The sequence below is a fragment of the Sarcophilus harrisii genome, chromosome 3, assembly GCF_902635505.1.
Source record: "Sarcophilus harrisii chromosome 3, mSarHar1.11, whole genome shotgun sequence".
NCBI classification, from domain to species: Eukaryota; Metazoa; Chordata; class Mammalia; order Dasyuromorphia; family Dasyuridae; genus Sarcophilus; species Sarcophilus harrisii.
This window is the reverse complement of record NC_045428.1, coordinates 591,676,113-591,701,294: the sequence shown is the minus strand read 5'-3', so window position 1 is coordinate 591,701,294 and position 25,182 is coordinate 591,676,113. Positions and strand designations below refer to the sequence as shown.

General features: G+C 42.8%; 1 protein-coding gene across 1 annotated transcript in view; it reads left to right on the top strand.

Moving 5' to 3' along the window:
* Window positions 1-3,879: 3,879 nt before the first annotated feature.
* The window catches only part of SAE1 (SUMO1 activating enzyme subunit 1), a 50,764-nt gene continuing 29,461 nt past the window's right edge, over window positions 3,880-25,182 (top strand). Inside the window, exons 1-5 of the mRNA XM_031963886.1 lie at window positions 3,880-4,109; window positions 16,765-16,876; window positions 17,835-18,011; window positions 19,972-20,114; window positions 21,773-21,872. Coding sequence (XP_031819746.1) covers window positions 4,015-4,109; window positions 16,765-16,876; window positions 17,835-18,011; window positions 19,972-20,114; window positions 21,773-21,872 — 627 coding nt within the window. The 5' untranslated portion in view covers window positions 3,880-4,014. The remainder of the gene's footprint in view (window positions 4,110-16,764; window positions 16,877-17,834; window positions 18,012-19,971; window positions 20,115-21,772; window positions 21,873-25,182) is intronic.

Below are 25,182 nucleotides of genomic sequence, written 5' to 3'. Positions count from 1 at the left end.
TAGTTTCTGCCATATTTTTGGGAATGTTATTTTTCATGAAGTTATTTTGAGTATTGGGGGAGGCATGTGCATGTTTATAGGCTATAATCAAGGAACCAATACACAGGCAGTAATTGAAGATTATACAATGAATGGATAATAGAGGAAACAATCTGTTGCAGAAGAGAATGGGACCACTTATATATGTAGAAGTTATTGTTGGCAAGGAGAAGAGCCATCCCTTCATTTGAAATAGCAGCAGAAGGCATCTAAATGATTTGAGATGAAAATAAAGAGGGTGCTCAATGAATGGCTTTAATTTTTTTTTCAGTAAAATAAGAGGCAAGATTCTACCAAGATAAGCTTGAAGAGAAATGAAAATGTTCAGAAAAGGTGCTGTAGGAAACTGGATAATGATTTGGCTAGGAAGATACAAAAGGACTGCCCCGTAGAAATAACCACCTAATTGAGATTATGAAACAAATTTGTTGTGGACCCAGTTAGTGTGGTTTCATGATTTTCTCCAACTTCTTTCAGCAGCATGTGAGTAGAAACGAAGGCAACAGAAGATGGGAGTCATCTAAGGCTGAGGTCTCATAGGGCAAGATTTTCAACAAGATAAGCAGGCAAGAGTTTAGAGAGGACAGTAAAGAGTTGAACTGATCAAGATAGGGAAGGAAGGAGAGAGTAAAAACTCTGCTTAAAGTATCAAGGCTAAAATGGCATGGCATCATTTTGATCTTGTTTCCTCTTTTATCCCAGTTTAAAATAAAATTTTTTTAAGGCAATGGGGTTAAGTGAGTTGTTCAGGATTACACACTTGTAAATGTCTGAAACTGGATTTGAACTCAGTTTCTCCCAATTCCAGGGCAAGTGCTCTATCCACTATACCACCTAACTGCCCTTTAATTTTTTTTTTCATCTTCAGCAAACATTCTAGAATGTATTTGACAAAAAAAGAAAAAAAATCATAGATGAATTTGAAGAGGGTCTTAAGACAAAGTCAAAAGAAACTCTAGAGAATAATTCTAGGGATCCCCCTCAGTACCTGCTTTCCTAAATGAAAAATCAGGGGATCTTAGATTTGATCCTGGAGCTGAAAGAGTCACTGAAATTTATTGATTAGGGGAGTGCTTTAGAAAGATGAAATATGTTACCTGAGCAAGAGCTGATAGATTTAATTGGAGAGAGAGATTTTTTTTTTTTTTTTGGACACACCATCTCTTTATGGCTCTTGATGAATCCCTGAAGGGTTAGGCAGTGTTTTTGTTTTTTTTTTTAAGTGTTATAGCCAATGAGCCCCCATTGGTGTATATGTATACAACAGGATCATCTTCTCAGAATCAATTAAGTCAGTCAGATTATTTAAGTAATTCCTAGAAAAGACATTTTACTAAGATAGCCCAATGAGAACAGTTGGTACAAAACAGCTTTCCATTGCACAAAACAACAACAAGATTAGGTGATGATCAATTGAAGATATGCTCATCCACGAATGTACAGAGCCTTCCTTAGGGAAAGGTGAACTCAAGCTTAGGGAATATGTGTGGTAAAATGGTCACTCCCTCCTCTTGATTGTTGGAAGTCTTTTTTTTTTTTCTTTTTTCTCTCATGATTGTGAGTTACTCAATTTCTCATGGGCAGGGGGTAGTTTTTCTGCTGTGCTCAGAACTATGAAGCATGTCCTTGTGTCCCAATACAGACCTTGGAGGCAGCTGATTTAAAGATGCCACCGGTCATTGCTTGAAAGATGGAAGTCCAGTGTTTTTCAGATGCTTTGAGGCTGATCATGTCTTCTTCCAGCCCTTCAGTCAAGATAAAGGGATGAGGGCTGGCAGATCACTTCGGCTTCTCTGCCTACTTCTGGAATGATTCCAGAGCTCAATTCTATTGATATTTTATAGACAATGCAATTTCCTCAGGCTTTCTGGACATGATTCGACAGTAATATTATTCCATTTTTGAAGACTTTCCCCTAAAGCCTGCGATTGACTGATGGGCTGCAACTAAAAGTTATGAACAAGATTGATTTCATCTGTTTAAGGTATCTTTATGAGATGTGATTTAATCCGGTTAAACAACCTCTTTCCCCTCTTATATTTCTATATGTGCACATTATCTTCTCCCAATAGGATAAGCGCTATCATTGTATCCCTAGAACCTTGTGCTTGTATGTTTATTTGGTTTCAAATCTTGACTCTGCCACTTAGTATCCATATGATCTTGGGTAAGTGACAACCTCCCTGATTCTCAGTTGGCTCGTTTATAAAATGAGGGGGGTTGAGCATGATCTTAAAGGTCCCCTCCAGCTCTAAATCTATGATCCTATGAAATAAACTGTGAGTAAAGAGCTTTGGGGGCAGCGAGATGGCACCGGGATAGGAGTCTGGCTGGGCCTGGCACCAGGGAGAGGGGAGGGAAAGGCCCCTCTAGGAAATGGGGCTTTACAGGTCACTTATTGTCACGGACTCGGGCTGCTCAGAAGACAATACGGCTGGGGCTGAGAGCCAGTCCCTCCCCCGGTGATTGCCCTTGTCAGATCCGGAGAGAAATACACTTCAGTTGCCCGGCTCTTCGGGCTAATTGGGGCAGTAACCAGCCAGGGCCGCTAGAGGGCACCGTGGGAGCAGCCCCGGCCTCCAGCCGGCCAGCCGCAAGTTCAAATGTGACCTCAGACACTTCCTGGCTGAGTGACCCTGGGCAAGTCACTTAGCCCCGTCTATCTCAGCTTCCTTAAAATGAGCTGTCCCGGCAGCTCTAGGATCTCTGCGGGGAAAACCTCCAATGGGCTCACGGAAAGTGGATAGGACTCAACGGCCAAGAGCCGCGGGCTTTGAACAATTCCATTTTTGTCCTTGGGTCCTGGCTCCTCGGGCCAGTTCCAGGCATGCAGGAAGCACTTAATAAATGCTGGGAACTGATGCCGAGTGAAGTGAGGAGATCATTCTATACTCAACAACAGTAAATACTACATGATGATCGGTTCTGATGGGCCCGGCCACCCTCAGCAATGAGATGAACCAAATCAGCTCCAACGGAGCAGGAATGAACCCAGCGAAAGCCCTCTGGGAGATGACTAGAACCACTACATAGAACTCCCAATGCCTCTATGTTTGCCCGCCGGCATTTTGGATTTCCTTCGGGCTAATTGCACACTATTTCAGAGTCCGATGCTTTCTGTGCAGCAAAATAACGGTTTGGACACGTATACTTATTGCGTATCTAATTTGTACTTTAACATATTTAACAGGTCATCCTGCCATCTGCGGGAGGGGTAGGGAAGGAGGGGAAAAGTTGGAACAGAAGGTTTGGCCACTGTCCACGTTGCAAAATGACCCACGCGTATAACCTGTAAATAACGAGCTATAAGGATAATAACAAAAAAGACTCGATAATGCTGCTTCCTGCGACCTCATGCGGTGCCATTTGGCAATGGTATCCCGGGGACAAAGGGCGGTGACGGGAGACACTCCGGGCCTCAGTTGCTGTCTCTGTGAAACGGGAAGGAAGCGGGACTCGGCGCCCGAGTTCCCCCCGGGTCCAAACCCGTCATGACGCAAGGCTTTGAGGAAGGAGCGCTTCAGGCCGTCAGGAAGGAAGCCAGCGGGGCCTTGCAGGCTCGGCGGGCCGCTGTAGCAAAAGCGCGGAGGCGGGAAACGCGCGCACAGCGCTGAAGGAGCCCGAGAGGCTGGAGCAGGTGGTAGGGTAAGGAATTGTGGTTATGGGGCGCAGAGGTGGAAAAGGCGAGAAGCGAAGTCACAAGGGAAGGGGACGAAGCCGGGGGAGGGAGGGTAAGATGGGTCACGTGGCGCGGCACGCACGTGCTTGCCGGCGTGGGGGAGGGGCGCGGCTCTGCGCAGGCGCGACGGCTGGCGCCTGCGCACATACCGCCGGAGCGCGCGGCTGGGGGAGGGGTCCGAAGAGGTTGGCGGTTGGCGGGTAGGTCGCGAGCCGGCGCGCGGGCGAGGAGCAGGCCGGTGAGAGGGACTGAGGAGAAAGAGGAAGATAGCGTGAGGAGCGGAACCCGGCGGCACCATGGTGGAGAAGGAGGAGGTGGGCACCATCAGCGAGGAGGAGGCGGCTCAGTACGACCGGCAGATCCGCCTGTGGGGGCTGGAGGCGCAGAAACGGTGAGGAGCGGTGGGGGAGGGGCGCCGGAAGGGGCCGGGCCAGGGGCGGGGCTTGTCTAGTCGGGAGAATAACTCTTCCTCTCTCGCCTTGGAGGTGCGCGCGACCCCGTCCCTCAGATTGCGAGCCTCGGGAGGGCGGGCTTTGGCCCCGGGACTGGGAGGAGCCGTGTTGTTTCGGCCGGGAGGGGGCGGCTAACACACCTGGGCTCCTGCTCTGACCCCCGTGACCGCTGGACCCTCGGAACCACAAGTTTGGGAGACGTTGGGACGCGCGGGGGGCGGGGGGGGTCGCCTTTCCCCTTGTGTTCGCTGTTACCATTAAAACCACTCCTAAGCCCCCTCCCCAGCGACAGGAGTAGAAGGTGGGAAAGGTAGGAAGGGCCAGGCTGGGCTCGGGAAGTCTTTGCGGCCTCCCGCGCTTCCCGGCTGCGGGACCCTGCATCCTTCGGTCTCCTCGTCTGATAAATAAGCCGAAGGAAGGGACGGTGTCTGACAAGGAAACCCCATGTGGGGTCAGAGTCAAGGGAGACCGAATCCGCTCTGCCCGAGGGCCCAGAACACGAATAAGGAAAAGAGCCCAGGTCCTCCCGGAGAGGGGAGAGATGCAGAAAGGAGGCTCGGGGTCGGGAGTTTTGTGGGAAGCCCAGATCCCACCGCCCCGTCCTGCAGCTCTCCAGAGAGCAAGGTCGGGTGGGACGGGAAGGGGTTGAGAAGCCCCGGCAGAGGACTCTTGAGCTGCTTGTGGGATGGAGGGGGAAGGGCCACCCAGCTTTAACGTTAGAACTTGGAGGGAGCATTTGAGCCCTTCCTGGAAGAGAAGAGAGAGCAGGAAAGAGTTTGTAGCTTCATCTGGATTCTGCTGATCCAGAACCTCCTGGTGGGAGAAGAGAAGGGTCTAACAGTGATTGCTGCGCTTGGTTTGGTTTCGCATTTTTACTGGACCTGTGGTTTTATTTGCATAAAGTATGAAGTAGCATATTATTATTCTCATTACGTAAGGAGAAATCCAAGGCCCAGGCTTGCCTAAGTTTATGAAGTGAATTATTTTTATGGCATAGTGAGAACTAGAAACCAGGCCCCCAGATGCCAGTTCTTGACTAACTCTTTAAACAGGACCTCTTATGTGCAAAACAGGGTGATAAGCATTGATCTTAGGGTAACGGATGGGCTTGTCCCCAGGCCTGGTGGCCTTTGGGATAGTAGGGAAAGGGGGAAGAATCAAGAGTGGGAGAAAATATTGGAGATGAATGAGACTCGGCTATGGTTGCTGAGATAAATACATAATAGAAAATATAATTTTCTCTTACTCAGAGGCAGATCACAGCCTCTTCCACCCCATAGCTAACAGTTGTCTTGAGTTTCTGGGCTACCCCAAAATTTTTGAGGCTCATGTATTTGACTGGGCATAGGTAACATATCCAATCTTCCTCAGCTCTCTACTCCCCTCAATCAAACAGTGACCTTTGTTAAGCAAATACCATGTGCCAGGCACTTTGCCAAGTGCTGGGGATTCAAAGAGAGGCAAAAACATCCCGGCTAGCTCCCCTATTTTTTTCCCAGCATTTCTCTAGACCATCATAAGTCTATTGGAATTGTCTTGGATTACCTCATTGTTGAAAAGAGCCAAGTCACTTTGTCAGTTGATCATCACCTAATCTTCTTGTTGCTTTGTGCAATGTTTCCTTGATTCTGCTCACTTCACTTAGCATCAGTTAATGTAGGCTTTTCTGAAATCAGCCTGCTGATCATTTCTTTATAGAACAGTAATATTCCATTACATTCATATATCAAAATTTATTCAACCATTTTCCAACTGATGGACATCCACTCAGTTTCCAGTTCTTGCCACTATAAAAGGAGCCGCCACAAACAGTTTTGCACACATGGATCCTTTTCCCTTTTTTGTGATTAGAGAACTCACATTTTAGCAAGGGACAATGACGTGCATGTGCCTGTGTCAGCCAAAATTATGTATTTTAGAAGTGTGCCTGCTGACTTCTTAGGAAGACATGGATTCTGTTGATGGAGTGGTTTAGGTGGCTTTAAAGTGAGGGCACCAAAAGCTTCCTAATCACCAGGCTTAAAACCAAGGGATCATCCCTTAACTCCTGCTCTCTCTTACATTGTCCCTTACCCCGATCCCCTATCCAGTCATTTGTCCAAGTCCTGTAGATTCCAACTAAAGTCTCTTGCAACTTTCCTGCTACCGGCCTTCATGTCTCCTCACTCCCGCCCATCCTCCACTTTGCTGTTGAAGTGATCTTCCTAAAGTGTAGGTCTGACCAAATCTTTCTCCTCTTCCATAAGTTTTACTTGTTCCTTTTTGCTTCCAGGAGCAAATGTAAAAAATGCTGTTTGGCTTTTAAAACCCTTCTTAATGTGGTCTCTCCTTGCTCTCCCCATTGGGGTTAAATGACTTGCCCAGGCCACACAGCTAGGAAGTGTTAGGTGTTTGATATCAGATTTGAACTTAGGTCCTCCTGACTTCAGGGCTACCTCCCTGCTTTTTTATGCCTTTTCCCTTTCTTATGCCGGACTGTGCATTCTGCTTGCTTTCTGTTTTTACCTCAAGTCAGTCTATCTCCCAGCTCTGGTCATGTTCACTTGAGGTCCCCCATTCCTGGAATGTTCTCTCTGTCTTCTGCAGCAAGAAACTCTTTAATGTTAACGTCTTCACTTTGTGATCCTCTCTAACTTAGCCTTTATGTTTGTATGCCTGCCTGTGCATGTGTGTACACATATACATGTATTTTTGCACATTATCTCCTCCCATTACTCGATTGTTAAGTCGTTGAAGCCAGGACTGTTTCTGCTCTTCTTTTTGTATTCCCAGAACTTAGGTCAGTGCCTGGCTTCTTATGAGTGCTTAGTTGATGTTTGTTGACTTGATTTTCTCCTAAAGCATTCAGCAGCCTCGGAGTTTAGAGGTTGACCTGGGTGGGTTGGGTGTTTGGGGGACATCAGAATGTGTATTGAATTCTCCAAATAAGAGGGCAAGCTTTGGGGTGGAGGAACTATGACCCAGGTGCTCATATCCTTGAGAAAAGAGGGAGAATGACCAGGGAACATTAGATAATTGTAGAAGTGACCTGGACAGGGTCACAAATCCCATTTACAGTTGGAAGGGTCCTTAGAGGACATCTACCACAACCCTCTTATTTGGCTCATGGGGACTTGCTTGCAATTACATAGATAATAAGAGTCAGAGCTTCATTTAACACCCAGGTGCTTTGATTTTAAATCCAGCCATGTGCTGCCTCATGGGAATGTGTAGACTAAACCCCAAAGGAGGAGGAGAGATCATGGAGTACTAGTTCCAGAAGAAGTCTTGGGAGGTGGTAAGGAATGGGACATCAAAGAAGGTGTACTCCCAACTGGAGGATTCGTTGTCTTATCAAAGAACACAGTTTCTGTCAGTGAACAAGTTGGAAGGAATATGAGGAGAAAAGGGCTAAGATGATGGAAAAATTGCCAAGAGATCTTTGGGTTTGTAAAATCCCTAATTAATTTTTTCTTCCAACTATTCTGAAAAGTAATTTGCAGTTATGCTAAAAAAAATTTTTTTTGACAAACATTGGTATAATTTTTTTAAAAGTGTTTATTAAATGTACCTTGTCTATTGACTTTAGATTTTTAGGAAGAAAGAAAAAGAAAAGTCTCTATACAGACATGTAAAGTTAGAACAGATAGTATAGTCAAAATAAGAATCTCCCATAGGATATATCCAAAACAATGTGTTTTGGTCTGTAGTCTTTCAAAGGCTGGGCTGCATATTTCATTGCAGAGTTCTAAAGTCTTTCAAAGTTATTAGTCTTAACAATAATAGTTTTTACATTGTTCTGATTCTGTTTACTTGACTCTGCATTGAATATCCATTCCATTTGGCCTTGAGAATCCATTGCTACTTATATTCCTCAAGGAGGTCAAAGGCAGAAAGGTTCCAAGTACCAGAATATTCATAGAAATACCTTATATAGTATCAAGGAAATGAGAACAGAGTGCCTGTGAAGACTAGTTAGAGATTGTGAAGGTTATACACTAGTCTTCACCTTGAGCAACATAGGAACATTGTTGAGGAATATTGCTAGAGAATCAGAGATAGATTAGTATGAACAGAAGACAGCAGAAACAGAAATCATGAAATAGCCTGATAACTTTATGGTCATTTTTCATCATTTTTATTTCCAAATATAGTCTGCTGCCCCTCTCTGTGCCATTTTTTTTTGTAAGAAAGCATACAAAAAGAAAAGCAGACCACTAAACTGACATATCAACATTCTTAACATTATGGGCAATGTTTGCTTTCTTGATTGCTTCTTTTTCTCCCTCCCTCCTGTATTTTCTTTCTCTCTATATCTCTCTTTGGAGGTAGTTTAGGACAAGTTTTATTACCTTCATTTTAATTCACTTTTTCTCCTTTTCTGTGGGGGTCATGAAGAATTGGACACAAGTTAATTAAACAATATGCTTTTTAATGTTTTGTGTGTGTGTGTGTGTATATGTATATTTTTTTTTTTTCCCAGTAACTTTGTATTTTTTCCATTTGGCCAATTCTGGTTTTTAAGGTATTTTCTTCAGTGGTTTTTAGTGCCTTCTTTATCATCCTTTTTTTCATGATTTACTTGTTTCACTCTCATGTCTTTTCCCAAATTTTCCTTCATCTCTATTTGATTTTTTAAAATCCTTTTTGAGTCTTCCAGGAATCTTTTTTTAGGCTTGAGACCAAATCACATTTTTCTTTAAGGCTTTCCATGTAGCTATTTTCACATTTTTATCATCTGAGTTTGTCTTGCTCTTTCCTGTTACCATAGTAATTTTCTATGGTCAGGTTTCTTTTTTTGTTGTTTTCTTTGGAGCAGTAGCCCAAGCTTTAGGTTTTTTATGCTGTTATTTTCAGAGCTAATTCTGGGGCTCTATAAGTTTTTAGTTCCTCCCAGGTGATGATAATCTAAGGCGAGATGTGGTCAGTTTTCCTAATTTGTACTGTAGTCTGTAAGCAACCACAAATACTTTTTTCTGCCCTGTAACTGTGCCCCAGATTATATACGGCCAGTGCAAGAGTGCTGCACCTCACAAAGGATCCCCTATAATTTCCTTCTGACCAATTGTCTGATCCTCTTACCATCTGTGGACTTAGGTCTGGAATGCTCCATCAATTTAGTTCTCCCCAAAAATCTGCTGCTGTTTAGCCAGGTTTGGCTTGGATTACCCTACTGACAGATTTTCCCTGCTGAGCTTCGAGTTTTGTTGGGCTGAAAAATTGTTTTTCTTCAATTTTTTTTTTTTTTTTTTTTTTGGTTCTGCTTCAGAATTCATTTTGAGGTATTATTTTAATGTTGCTTGGAGGGGAATTTGAGAGAGCTTAAGGGAGTCCCTGCCTTTACTCCACCATCTTGGCTCTGCCACTGGGGCAGCATTTCCTGCCTCAGACCTACAGATAGGAGACATGTACACTTTTCATCTCTTCTGACACATAATTGCACGGCATTCAGATTATTTTTTGTCTTCATGTTTACATTGTGATTATATATATTTTTCTGCTTCATTTGTTAATGTTCAAGTCTTCCCCTGTTTTCTAGATTTCTTCATGTTTCTTACCAAGTAAGTATAAAAAAAATTTTCATTCATGCATCACAATATATTTTGTGGTATTCTCTAATCATTTGACAACTCTGGTAATTATAAGTGCTGTATCTGGCTCTTGGGAAGAATTGAGAAAATGGACTTCCTTTCTTGTTTGCAGAAGTGAGGGACTATTGTGATGGGATACTTTTTATATTGTCAGACAGAATTAATGTGTTTTGCTAAATTGTTTTTTCTTTTGAAAAAGTTTACACTGGAGATAGAGGAATTTAGTCAATGTGGTATAAAAAATGAAAAGGTTAATTGAGATAAAAATGTAAAGACTCAGTAGTTTTGGAGTCAGGAAGACCCGAGTTCCAATTTGGCCTCAGAGACTTAACCTCTCATTGCCTCTTTTTACTCATTTGTAAAATGGAGATGATAGTAGTATTAATAGCACCTACCTCCCAGGGTGGTTGTGAAGGATCTGTTAAGTTCACAGGGGTGAGCATTTTACAAATCTTATTTTTTAAATCTGCTGCTGCTGCTGAGCTGTGGATTGTTGGCTGCCTTTTGTTTTTCATATCTACACCGCCAAGGATTGTGGTAGTGTTGTGTACCTTGTTTTGTGTTTTTATATCAATCTGGCTGAGTTACTAGTGACTATTCCCACCTGACCCATCATTCTGGAGCATATCCCCTAGGAGAACTTCTACAGTGGGAAGGTGACAGTGCTATTTCTGATGGCCTAAATTGAAATGCAGAATGGATTTTACAGTAAAAAGAGCATTCCAAGTGATAATCTAGTACAGGTGAAATAGGATCTCGATGCTTCAGGATGCGTTGGGCTCAAGGGCTTAGTTGGCCTGGGAGACTAACGTCTGTATCGCTCTCAAGTAGAATTTTTTTTTTTAAATCTTAACATTCATTGTTTTATTTTGAATTCCAAATTCTTTCCCTCTCTCCCCTCTATAAAGGTAATACCTATTATACATGTAAAGTTATACAAAACGTTTCTATATTCGCTATGTTGCAACAGCAACAACAAAAAAGAAGACTAAAGGTAAATTAAGATATGCTTCAATCTGCTTTGAATCATGAGGGGGAAATGGGGGAATATGACACAGCTATTCACAAAAAGCTTATATTGAACCTTCTTTGAAAAGGTAACCCATTTTTAAGTTTATACTTAGTCAGGCTATCCCAAGGTAAGGTCTGTAGACTACATCCAAGAGAGGTGAGAATTTAAACAAATTGGAAGTATAGCAGGAAAAGCACTATATTCAGCAAGGAGAGAAAGGCCAAAGTTAGAAGACTCTTAATTTTTCTGAGCTTCCACTTCCTCATCTATAAAATGGGAATGAAAACTCTAATGTAATCATTTCTCCCTTGGCTACTCTATGAGGGTATTTCTCTGACTTCTGCCACAGGTCCCAGGAAGTTCCCTGTTGGGATAATTTCATCTTGTAAGATCCCATCATCTTGGAGGACAGCCATATCTCCTCCTCCCTCAGAATGGAGATGGGGTCATGATCAGAGAGCTCCAAACTTAGGCATCTACCATCTGCCTATACTCGTCCCCTTCTACTTTGCCTTGGGATCCGGTAACTTCCCTCCACCCCTTTTCTGCTCTCTGGTCTTTACCCATAGATTGGAAAGCTCATCCAGCATAAGGGCTGCCCTTTTGCTTTCATGGTTGTAGCTCTAGCATCATGCTTCGCATGTAGTAGGTGCTTAAGAAGTACTTATTAACTCATCACTCATTTGAAAGTTACTAATGGTCTCTTAATTGACAGCCCTGATGGTTTTTCTCAGTCTTCACCTCCTTGGCCTCTACGAAGGCTTTGACACTGCTGAGTGCTCTCTCCATCTAGATACCAACTCTGACACTGCTCTGCCTTTATTCTCTTCCTACCTGGCAGGAGCATCTTCCATGTTATGCTCCCAAGCTGTAGTCGTCCCTTCTGCCTAAGCCACACACCCTCATCTTAATTCCCCTTTCCAGCTCCCCCAGCTTTGTCATCTCTATGCCAAAGACTCCTAGGTCGAACTCCCTAGCCCTAAGTTCCTTCCTACTGCTATCCAGGCTCACCAATTGCCCAATAGGTGGTTTGAATTTCTTGTCCCTTCTATAGGTTCAATGTGTCCAAAATAATTCATTCTCTCATCCTTCCCCTTTTGCCCTTAATCATTTTCTGAACTTCCCCATTTTCCCCAGTTATCTGCTTTCCTTCTAATCTTGACTGCATTGATTTGTTTATGCAAATCATTTAAATTTAATGTAATCACAATTAACCGTTTTACATCCTGTAATGTTCTATCTCTTATGTGTGGTCTTAATTTCTTGACAGGTAAAATTTTTTGCATTCCTTTAGTTTGCTTATGATATCATCTTTAAGTCTGAATCATGTACTCATTTTATACTTATCTTGGTTTAGAGTGTGAGATGTTGGTCTGTACCTAGTTTCTGCCAAACTGCTTTCTAGTTTTCCCAGTGATTTTTGTCAGATAGTGAGTTCTTGTCCCCAAAGCTTGGATATTTTTCAAACCCTAGGTTACTATGGTTACTTACTGCTGTATTTTGTGTATCTAATCTATTCCACTGATCTATCTCTATTTCTCAACCAGTACCAGATTGTTTTAATGATTTCAGTTTTGTGACACTGTTTATTCATCTGGGCTCCTCATGCTCTCTCACTCTGTGTATCTAATCCATTGCAAAATCCTATTGATTGAGGCCATCTCCATCTCTCTCATATCCTATTCTCTTCTCTACTTTCACATGACTTTCAATCTAGTTCAGGCCCTCATTGCCTCTGTTCAGGATTTTATAAGCACTGAAAATGCTCTTCCAGCTTTAATTAAGTCTTTCCCCCTCCAGTAATCTCTCACATAGCTGCCAGAGTGTTTTGTTAAAGCACCTCTCTGGCCATGTCATTTCTCTGCTCAAAACATTCCAGAGGCTCCCTGTTCTTGGATCAGATGATCACTTGACTCCAAGCTACCAGCCATTCCCTCTCACAGACTTGTGTGAGTTTTGAAAATACATTACTACCTTTCCCCTTAAAGAACCCAAAAACAGAAACCCATCATACACATCTAATGGGGGAGTCACCGTGCAAACAAAGATAAATACAGTAAATTATATAACGGATAAGTAAGTCATTAATAGAGGTAGGGTTGGGGAAGGCTTCCTGTAAAAGGTGGTGCTTTAGTTGGGACTTGAAGAAAGCCAGGGAGGTCAGTAGTCAGTGTGGAGAAGGGAGAGTGCTCCATTCTGAGGACAGCCAGAGAGAGTGCCTGGGGCTCTAAGATGGAGGGGTTTGGTTCATTGAACAGCCAGGAAGCCAAGAGGACTTGATGGGGGAGGGAGCTGTGAGGAAGGGGCCAGATTCTGAAGGGTGTTGAATGTCCAAGGGAGCATTTTGGGTTTATTTTGGGAGCAATGGGGAGCCCCTGGGGCTGAGGGGTAGTGAGGGGTCCAAGATCAGTTCTGGGTTGGAAGCCTGAGGGGCCAGGAGGCTGATGGGCCAGGAGGCTGATGCTGCCCGGGAAGGTTTGGGGGGAAGAGCAGGAGTTGTGCTTTGGACGTACTGAGTATGAGGTCCTGTAGGCAGCTGGGGATGCAAGAGAGAAGGTCAGCAGAGAGTTTGGGCCGGGAAAGTTGATGTGGAAATTTCGAATAGAGTTAGTCAGAACAAATTTCCACATTGGCAATGTCTTTAAGAATACTTCTCTCTCGGCTGGGGGGAGAGGGGCCGGGAGGGGTACGCAGCATGTTTCACCATGAGTCTTTGGAATCCTGGTGGGATTCCTCGGTGAGTTCAGCACAAAAACTAGGCCATCTCATCCATATATTACAACTTGTTCATCCATCCTTTGTTGTATAGCCACCCGCTTTGCCCCCTCAAAAAGAACTGTAGTTTTCTTTGTATAGCCTTAGAGTGGTTTTGTTCAGGACCCTCTGGGGCCTCCCCCATCTCCTCTCTTATTTCACTGTTGACTGAAAGGTATTTCTGTGCCCAACTGGGAGGATGTGGGGGAGGGGTGCACATGTTTCTTTGCCTCCTAAGATGAGAGTGCATGTGCCCCTCCTTTTTGGTTGGCTGGCTGTCTCCTTGTGCACCCCTAACTTTGCTTTCTTTCCTGGTATACCTTTTCCCCCTCTTTCCAGTCTTCTCTTTAAGATCATCAAGATATAACAGAATGACTCCCAAATGACTCTCGGGTCTTGTCTGCTTGGGCTCCCCCCATGAACCTTAATGACGAGAAGGATCAGAGGCCACACTTCTGACACGTCTCTGTGTTAGAGAGTAAGCAGTCTCTCCTCGTTTAATCAGTTATTGTTGGTCATTGTATTGACAGAGGTTTTCTTTACTCCTTGGTTTGAAAAGGAGTCCAGAGTTCTTGCAATTCTGATCTTTTCATCAGGAAAGCTTGGGAGTTCTCTGTTTCATTAAAGATCCATTTTTCCCCTGTAGCATTATACTCAGGGTAAGTTAATTGTTGGCCATAAGCCCACATCCTTTGCCTTCTACTATATATTCTAGATTTTCTGCTCCTTTATGATGGTCATTGTTAACTCTTGTGTGATCCTGACTGAGGTTCTTGGTGCTTGAATTCTTTGCTTGCAGTATTTTGTCTTTGACCTGAAGGTTCTAGATTTTAACCCTGATGTTCCTGGGAGTTCTCATTTTGAGATTTATTTTAAGAAGTGACTAGTGAATTCTTTGTTTCCATTTTGCCCTTTGGTTCTAAGAGATCTGAGCAGTTTTTTTTTTTTTTTTTTGTTTTGTTTTTTAATGATTTTGAAATAGGATGTCTAGGCTCCGTTTCTCCAGTCTTGGCATTCCAGGGATTCTTAATTTTTTTCTCTTTGCTATGTTTTCCAGGTCATTTGTTTTTGCTGAGATACCTTAAATTTTCTTTCTTTTTAACTTTTGGACTTTGTTTTGCTATTTCTTGTTGTCTCATTGAGTCATTAGCTTCTATTTGATCATTTTAATTTTTGGAGAATTTGTTGCTTGGGCAAGCTTTATGCTTTTTTGTGCCAAGTAGTTAATTCCCTTTCCAATTCTTTTTCCCATAGCACTCATTTCTTTTCCAGTAGTTTTTTCCTCAAGCACTTTCATTCCATTTGTAAAAAACACTTTTGTCTCTTTTAACCTCTTACCTCATCTCCTTTCAGATATTTTAGTTGAGTTTGTGCCCAAGCTATGTTTTCTCTGAATTAATATTTGTGTGTGTTTTGGAGTCACAGTCTTTTGTGTTTGGGTCTTGAGTGTCCTTGTCACCATAATAGTTTTATTATTTTGAGGTTCTTTTCTCTGTTCTTCCAAGGACTGATGTTAAAGTTGAACTCTGCCACACTTCTAGAGGGAGGGTCTGACCTTGTCTGGTTGCTACTTTAGAGTATTGAGTATTTACATTATTCTGAGATCTCATGGAGAGTCTGGAGACCTGCAGGCTTTCATTGCTCCCGAAGTGGTCTGATCTAGGGCAAAATGTGATTGCTGTGCTCTTTCTCCCCCAAGTGTTCTACAAGCTCCTGACCTGGATTTGGGTCTGAACAAGAGTAGATGCTGTGGATTTTGCTCATATCAGCAAACTGGAAAACTGCCGGGCCATAGTGACAGAATTGTAGACTTCCCTTTGGCCTGGGCTTCCTGCTCTGGAAGCTGGAAGTTGGAAGTGAGACCCCGCTCTGCTCTTGGGGGCCTGAACCATACCATTGATGCTGCTGACTTCTGAACTTATCCTTTCTCCAAATACTGCCTCCCTTCCCAGGAACACCACTGCTGATGGACTTCCCCTTCTTACTCTCCTTTGGATCTACAACCTGGACCTGGAAAGTGGGCAGCAAAACTTCCAGCTGGCACCTGTCCCTGTCTCAGGGCTAGGTGTGAATCTAAGACCTCTTACTGCCCTGGTGTAGCCTTCTCTTGGCACTGGAAATTTTGTGCAAGCCTGCCTCTGCCTTGACCTCTGGCACCAGTGTCTGCAGACCTCCTTGTCTGTCCCACTGGATTGGGCAAAGGATTCACAGTGACTTTTTCTGAATTTCTCTGTCAGGATTTGGTCTAGTGAATCTTCTAAACTTGATAAGAGAGTTTGTGAAGAGAAATTCATTGTATAGCTTCCTGTCCCTCTGCCCTTTTGGCTCCACGTCCATAAAATAACACTTCATCATGGTGTCATGGTATCATAGTGTCAGCCTCCACCTGGCAGTGACCAGGCCACAGCCGGCCTTCACAGAGGGAATTTTCTAAACTACTGAAATCATAAGTCTGGTCCCCGGTCCTCTAATTTTATCTGTGTGGGAATATGTTATATGTTGTTTTCTTTTATCTAATTTAAGTTCCTTAACAGTGGAAACTTTTACTTTTGTCTTTATATATCAGATACCTTGTAGGGATTTATTAGTTGCTTGTTGAATAATTGATTATATTCTTGGCTCAGTATGTTCACCCATTCCCCAGTTGGTGGGTACCTACTTTCCTTCTGGACCTTAGTTACTATAAAAAAAATAACAGTAAATATTTTGTAAATATGGGACCTATCTTTTTGTTTTTTTACTTCCCTGAAGTCATATGCCTCATAGTTGGGTCAAGAATATATGTACAGTTGAGTGACTCTTCTAATTTAATTCCAAATTGTTTTAATATGGTTTCTTCCCTGTTAAAATGAGGAGATTGGACTAGGTGATCTCTGAGATCCCATAAAGCTTCCCTCTTTAACATTTTAATTGTGTGATTTGCTAATGGTGATATAGAAGCCATTCCTGTTTGGGTCCAGAGCCACCATGCTAGATAATGGAAAGAGCACTAGGGTAGGGTTGCAACCCAAAGAACCCCTAGGAGAACAAGTTTCTTCAGCATGCAGAGCCCTCCTCCTGTCTATAATCCAGAAAATCAGGAAGTTTGATTCTAGATAGCTTTTGGAAGGACTTTTCAGGGTGCAATCCCAGCATCTTAGGAATCCTGAAGGGCCTTCCAATTGGAATCCTTTCTGAAAATCTAACACATCCAGCCATTCCTGAAATTGGTGGCATCAGCTTGCGGTCCTTCTATAATTAATGGTGTGTCTCTTACAGGTTGCGGGCTTCTCGGGTGCTTCTTGTTGGAATGAAAGGTTTGGGGGCAGAAGTTGCCAAGAATCTCATTTTGGCAGGTGTGAAAGGACTGACCATGATGGATCATCAGAAGGTGAAATTCCATTTTTATTAATCTACTTAGCAGTCATCTCATCTGCCTCACCTCCCAGCCTAGATTTCATAGGTTAGGTGAAGCAAGATGCTAGTCTTTATGTTATTTGAATGGTGGAACAGGAGGAGGTCTTGTGCTTTCATGAGAACAAAACCAGGTTAAGGCCCTAGCTCTACCTCTAAATTCGTAATTGTAGTTTTTATTTTTCATGTGTCGTGTCCTTGCTTCCAGTACCCCACTTAATCAGTGCTTGTTGACTGGCTGGTTATGTAAGCCTGCTTTCGTTGTTCCTCAGAATCTTAGTTTTCTGTACCTAGATCTTGAGCTTAAGAACAGAGGCTTTGTCTAGTTGTTGAACATTCAGCCTTTGCTCATGGGCCCCCGTTGATCAACAGTCTTAAAGTGGGGAAATTTTCCTAATAGTGATAACATTTTTCTTACACAAGGGGGAGCTATTGACCTCTGAATAGGAAGAACAGTTATCAAGTGAAATTTTTCTCTCCTGGGAGGTTGAGGAAAGGAAGCAGGGCATGGGATGTAGGTTTTATAAATGTGTTTAGCATATAGGGTAGGAGAAACCTTTTTTTCCTTTAAAATTATTTTTTATTTTTTCTGAATTTGACAAACACTAATAAAAACAAGCATTTGAATTTATAAAGAGTAAAAAGGAATGTGTATGAAACAAAAAATTTTACTACATGAATTTTTTAAAGCACTTACTCAAATTATTTCCAAAACTGCCTCAGTTGTTTGCATTGCCCTTTGAACCACCAGGGTTTTTTGTTGTTGTTGTTTTTGGTTTGTTTTACATACATGTACATTAATTTTTAAAATACACGTTTCTGTTTGAATTATATTGGGAGGAATATCCATAAAAAAATCCAAAAGATCATCATAGTATCTTCTGTTAGAGATGTCTTTTGTGCAAAAGTGTAAAAATTTTAAAATTTATTTCAAGGTATCTCCAGAAGACACTAGTGCTCAATTCTTGATTCCTACTACTGGATCCTCTGGCCGAAACCGGGCAGAAGCCTCTTTGGAACGAGCACAGAACCTCAATCCCATGGTGGACGTGAAGGTGGACACAGACAATGTAGAAGACAAACCTGAGACTTTCTTCACTCAATTTGATGCTGTACGTTTTATAGGAAGTCAAAATCTAAGCTTGAATTTTCACAATATGAAAATTTCTCAGCATATCCTTTCAAATAGGACCTTCTATTCGCTTAGCCCTTTCTCTTTCTTGCTTCTCTTTTCTGGCACCAAAGATCATGACATTTTATATTTGTAGGAAGAATCTCTATAATTGATTTCTTTCCTCCTTAGCAAACATTTGGTTTACTTGTGGCATTCTTTGAATTGTTAATGTTAGAGGATCTGGTTACGAAAGCCAAAGTGTCAAACCACTAATTGTGATATTTAGATATACGGTAAATAGGAGCTGCTGCCGTGTTGCCCATTAGTCTGACCCATTTCCTAATAGAGCATCTGTTTGTGCTAATGGGCCCTTTTAATGAGACAGTGGGGCAGGTTTCTCCTTAATCCCCTTTACACATCTGTTCATTTATACATTTTGGTTTTAAGTTTGTAGTTGTCTGGAGATAGAAGTATTTTTTGACCAACACACCAACTTGTTTTTCTCTTTTGAAAATGGGTTTATTTCCATTTCTTAAAGGCTTACAAACTAGGACTGTGGTAGAGAGAATGTGGACTCAAAAAATTAAAATAACATTTGCCATTTTTTTTTCCTTCACATTCTCTTCACACTTGCATTCTTAACTTAGGGGGTCTATGAACTTGGTTTTTTGTTGTGTTTTTGTTTTTGTTGTTTGGATTTTTGTTTGCGTTTTTGGCCAGACTAGTAATTATCAAGTATGAGGCAGATTTGAACTCAAATCCTCCTGACCCCAGGACTGATATTATATCCATGTGAACTTGTTTTTAAAGTATATTTTGAGAATTGCCTTTAAAGTAAATTGGCTTCTAGTTATTTTATTTTATGCATTTAATAACATGATTTCCAGGAGTCCTTAAGCTTTTCCTTAATGCCATAGGCATTCAAAACACATAGAAAAAAAGTTTAAAACCCAGCCCTAAAAAGAATTATATAGTCTTTGGAAGCTGAATTTCTTATCTTTGATTTGTTTCTGGTTTAAGTACTAAAATATATCATGGCCAGCTCTTTAATTTAGTGGAAAGAACTAGCAGTCTCAGAAACACGATGATCATCCTTTGAATGAATCACTGAGTCTGAGTGAAAGTCACTTGATTTGAAACCTTTCCTGTTCATCATCAATGCAGCTAACATTTCACACCAGATTTTGTGGAAATCCCAGCAGGGCTTTGTTTTATTTCTGTTTTCCTAATATCAACCCAAAGGACAGAAAAAATGCCAAGTTCTAATGTAAATTTATGATCTCCATGGTTACTTTTGAAAAGTGGTTTTGATCCTGACTATAGGTTAGCAACCATTCAAAATTGGGAGAAAACCTTTTTGCATACCTTGATTTGAGTCTTTCATGATCTTCATGGTTCTCTTCAGTCTATAATTGACATACGCCTTTATTGCAGCCCAAGATTGATCATGTTGGCTGCTCAGCAGTGACGTCACACTTTTGGCACACATTGGACATGACTGGAAGACATTTAGAGAATTCTTCGAACCCTCTTCCTTGTCCTCGTCCTCCCCCTTCCTTTTTTCTAGTTCAGTTATCCTACTATGGGACTTCTTCATTTATTGACGATGCTTGTGCCCAAAGGGAAGATGATCTAAAGGATGGCTTGTTAAAGTATTTATAGACAAAAGGAATAGAACCCATCTTGTTACGGGGAGCTCAAATTGTTCAGTGTTTTGTGCCGTCTAAACCCCATTTGGGATCAGTAGAGTGAAATTGTATCTTAACTAACATTTCTGAACACTGAAACCTGCCATTCTTCTTGTCGTCTTAAAGTGGCATTCTGAGAACCTATCTTACCAGTTTGAAACTGGTCTTAGGAAACATGTCTGCAGAGCCTGTTCTTTAGGATAGTTAAATGTCAGTAAGGTGAATCGTTGATTGCCAAAACTCATGCCCTGTGTCTTTCTTTTTCTCTAGGTATGTCTGACTTGCTGTTCCCGAGATGTCTTGGTTAAAATTGATCAGATCTGTTACAAAAATAGCATCAAGTTCTTTACCGGAGATGTTTTTGGCTACCATGGATACATGTTTGCTAATCTGGGAGAGCATGAGTTTGTGGAGTAAGTGCTGGGAGAGGAGAGGAGAGGAGTTCACAGCATCCTGAAAATGAAATGGAATTGCATAAGAGGGACCAACAGCCCCTCCTGCCCCTGCTTTTAGCATTGAATTAATCGAGTAACATATTTCAACATGTCTTTGATTTAATTCATCCTCTCCACCAATCACTTCACAACCATAAGAGCAACTTGTGCTCTTAGATCATTCTTTTCCAAATCTTGCTATTCATTCTCCTTAGAAGGAGACTTTGATCTGCCATACAGAGACTGTGAACTGAGAATTACCAAGGCCTGTAACTGTGACTGTAGCAACTGAGGGATCTCTGTGTTCTAGGCTTGTAAATTTTGCTACTCCAGACCAAATGAAAACATCATTTTAATGCATTTAGAGGTTTAATGCATATAAGTGCCTGAAAAACCAGTGCTTCTACTGATTTGCAAGGAATGAAGAATCTGGACTTCACACCTCAGTCCAAAATGATCCAAGTATACCTCATTTTTTTGAGTGTGACCACTAACTACTTCCTTGGTTTCAATTAATTATATTCTCTGTGAGCCAACATTATTCAGATCAGTTAAAATCTTGTAAAGGGCAAGAATATCCAGCTCCTCCCCCCCATAGAGCCTAGCACAGCACTGTGTGCACTAGTGTGTGGTATATATATGTTTGGTGATTATTTGATTGGCCTTCATCATCGACCTAAGCAGGCTGCATTGTTCTCTTCCTAACAAGAAGGTCCTCTGTGGAAATGGCATACCCAGAAGAGCCAGGGACAAGGATGGCCAGAAGAGATATTGGCTGGTCACCTCCAGCAGTGGCTACTCCCAGCGCTCTGTGTCCTGCCTCATATAAGCCTGCCAGGTCAGGGCTATGGACACATTGTATAGAAGGACCTAGAGGTTCACATCCTCAGAGAGAGGAGGCGTCTGAGGAAGGAGTTAGTCTTAGGTCTTCCTGACTGCCCTGTGGAGACACAGGAATTGGGTTCGTAGGAAAACACTTCCAGTATGCTCCATCCCAATGTGGGGGGAGAAAGTATAGAAAGATTTAGAAAGATACAAGAACATGAGGATGATTGTGAAGTGCTCTGGAGGAGAGGATGGGAATATGTCACTGATTCTCTCGAATCTGTGACATGAGGAGGCTGGACTAGATGTCAGTGGCCCCTTCCACTTATAAATCTGGGATCCCAGCAGCTTCATTTTCTGTGAAGAGTAAAAAGTCATCAAGAGGAGCTCTGAAGTACCCGTGAAGTGGAGGCCATGCTCCTTTTTAGCACTTAGAAATGGAGTAGCAGGTCCTATTTCAAACAGACATGTTTGAGTCCTGTGAGCTCTGTGGCCATAGGAGTATAGGAGCCCTGAAAAACTGCAGCTCCTGTCTTTTAACTGCAGTGTTGGTGCCGCATTCTCTCGGATGCCCGTGCTAGAGGCTCCAGGAGGAGAGAACTTGGGCGAGTTCCTTTGGTCAGCTCTCCTGCCTTAAAAGGTCATCAGACTGAAGGTAACATCCAGGTCCCTTTTTTTCAGGATGCCCTTCAAAGAGGCCCAGAGGCCGCATGGTTGAGAAACCAGTTGGGGGGTGGAGGGAGGAGCAGTCAAACTAGGGACCCCAAAGGTCCTTCCATTTCTGAGATTCTATGGCTTGTGTCACTTTTTAGGGAGAAAACCAAAGTCCCCAAAGTCAACCCAGGAATGGAAGATGGACCTGACACTAAGAAGGCAAAGTTGGAGGCCACGGAAACAACAATGGTCAAAAAGGTAGCTATATTGCTGACTCTACCCTTACTGTCCCTCGGCCTGCTAGGAAGGTGGGTGGGAGGGAGATGGGACTAGGCAGCCACATCTAGAAAGAGTGAGCTGCCTGGGATAGGGACCAGTTTAAACTTTGGAGTTTTCTCTTTCTGTTCTTTTTCTTCTTCTACTTATAATAATCTTGGAAGAAAAGCTGTAATGTTGAAAAGCAGGTCATAGAGTAGACTATAAAAGAATTATAAAAGAAAGATCCATAGTCTTACTGACTATTCACAAGACCTGGTGTTAGAAAAGTGGGCAGCAGCAGCATGTAATGGATTTGGAGACAGAAGCTTTGCATTCTTTGTCTTCATTTCATTTTAACTGTATTAAGAAATAGGCTTTACTCTCAACTTGCAGTCTGATGGAGCTAGGTGGGTTGGGCTGAAAGAGGCAGAGGAAATGAGCTCAAAGCAGTGGGCCAGACCAAGTTTTATAAGCACTTGGAGGTGAGGAGATCCCTTTTACCTGGAAAGGTGGCAGGTTGGCGGGGATCATGGGGGGGTGATTGGTGAAGGAGGCGACATTTGCTTCTTGGATAGAAATGAGGCACACAAAGAGGCAAATAGTCCTGCAAAGGCTTGGGGGAAAAGGAGCTCCTGGAGCAGGAGTTCTTAATTGAGAGTCCAAGTCCTCACATTGTTGTCTTGGAATCTCTCCTAGACTTCACCAGATTCCCAAAGGTCAATGACCCTCAAAGGGTAAAGAATCCCTGATCTGAAGCTTGCCACTAAACTTGGTAGCTTGGGGAAGGCTTTTGTTGAGGGAGCCTTGGTTTCTTGTCTTTCAGTAGGGATGGTAATAGTTGGTCTAGTACCTGTCACGTGAGGTAGCTGTGGTGAAAATACTTGGAACTGTCTCACTGTGAACTGCTTTTATTATGATGATTGTTTTATGAATTGGGTACCTTAAAAACCCAGAGTCTAAAAACCCTAGGGGCAGCTAGGTGGTGCAATGGATAGAGCACCAGCCCCGAAGTCAGAAGGACCTGAGTTAAATTGTGGTCTCAGAAACTTAACACTTATTAGCTGTGTGACCCCAGGCAAGTCACTTAACCCCAATTGCCTGGGGCCTGGGGGGGGGGGGCAGGGAAGACCCAGAGTCTAGCTAGAAGTGGGGTGGAGAGAGGGGGAAGGAGGGAGAGCAGCACATTTAATTGGTTTCTTTGTTGGAAATTGTTTTATTATCTGAATAGAGATAGGGAGAGGGGTTGCTTAGGTAGGGACCAAGAAAAGTTAGTGGAGGCAGAGGACAGATCAAATACTGGCTCTCTGGCTTCTCTTTAGTATTAAATGTTGTATGAAAAATAACAGGCAACATAGATATTCTAGACCAGTTTTTTGTTGTTTTAATCCCTAATTGCAAAAATCACAAACATGGAACAAACTCTTAAAAGTGTTGTATATCTTAAAACCATGGTAAGAAATATGTCTTGAGGAAATTGTAAAATCTTCATCTAAACATCTATTCACGGTAACTTAATTATCCTTAGAGTGAATATTGGTGTTTTGGCCAAAAGTTAGCCTTCCCCCACTCCTTTCCCTCACCTCATCCTGCTCAGGAAAGCTTCTTTAGAATGGTAGGGAGAAGATTGAGGGAGATGAATTGTTAACAAATGCTGGAGTATAAAAGCGGCATTGTGGGTGCTGTCAGTTTATAAATCACACCCTCTTAGCAGGGTGACACTTGGCCTTGGTGAGGAGGGGTTTATGTCTTTAAGGCCTTCTGGAATTGGAGTAGGGCTTTCACATTTAAATAAAGTTAGTGCCCAGCTTTGTTAGCCATTCACAGCTGGAAGCTTGACACTACTCTTAAGTCCTGCCCGTGCCCTGCCGAGCTGCTCTGGAAATCCCCTTGTGGGAGCTACTTTCTCTAACTATGAAGGGAATGTCGGCTGCCCTGTCATGCACTCTGGGGCTTTTGTGTCCCAGTTATCCAGCTTGTCAATTAACAAGCCCTTCTTCCTACCCAGGGCCCAATTTTAAAGTATCAAAATATTCTCCAGCTGACATTGTTAGTCAGCTGTTTCCTTGAACATTTTGAACTAGCACTAACCCTTATCTATTAAGGTTTTGATGTAAGCTGTGTGTTCCTATTGATCATCTCCAGAATTCCAAACCTTGATTTTAGGGCGCTCCTTCAACTAGCACTATTGGCCTGAGAGTCTGTACCCCTCCATTCTGGTTTTGATTCTGCCCTTAGTCAGCTCTTGGAGCTTCAAGTAACTAACTGCCTCTGCAAAATGAAGTGTTTGATGAGAATTAGTAACTCTCTGTGGCCCTTTTCACTTTGAAATTTGGTGGTTCCAGTTCAGACCTTGCCTTTCCATTTAATTTGTAAAAGAGTCACCAGTTAGGTTATATTGTGTATTAGTTCAGTGGAAAGCAGGGACCTCTGGCTTCTCCAGTTGATTCTTGGTGAGGGTTCATGCAATCCTAACTTAGGTACAGAGCACCCCAAGATAGATTTTGTATTCTAGGTCTGCCTGCTGTGATGATTAGAAACTTTTTTTAAAGGAGAAACTCGGATGATCATGGATGTCTTTCTGGAGGTCCAGAATGCTTTGAATGCTTTTCTGAGGTCCAGAAAAAATCAGTGGGAATGATTAGCGCTCAGAGGTGGCCTAGCCTGGCCCCTCTCATTGTAGATGAAGGAAGCAGCGGGGCCAGGTGACCTTCCTGAAGTCACACGGGGTGAGGGGCAGAGCCAGATGCAAACTCCGGTCCTGTGCCCCACCTCCGAGACTTTTTCTGGCACACAGGGTAAAGCTGGATTCATCTTCCCTTGGCTTTCCTGTGCAGACTGGTATCTACAAGGTTTTAGGGCCAGAGTTGTTTAGCCTGCCTTCCCCCGCACCTCGTGCTTCACCTGCCCAGTTCACTTTAGAATCTGTTCCTGGGTATCATAGACTTGCTGTTCTAGTTCTGCACTCCCTCCTTCAAAGCATCCCCTTGTACATGCAAGCCTGGAGAATATTTGAAAACATTGTTACCTTCCCCCCTCCATCCCCACCCAAGTCTACTTTTCTCCAAGCTGATTGGCCCTGGTGTTTTCAGATAATCTTTGGGCTTTGTCTTGAGGCCTTTAACCATCCTGCTCACCTGTTGGCCTGAGGACTCTCCAGCCTATCAGTATCCTTCATAAAACATGGCACCAGGTGTAATCTTATGCCAGATATAACCACTGTCCTTACCTCTGGCCTGGCTAGTCCAAGGAGCGCTTTTGGCAGCTCTGGATTCCTTGAGCTTGAAGTCCTCTACAGACCTCAGATCCGTTA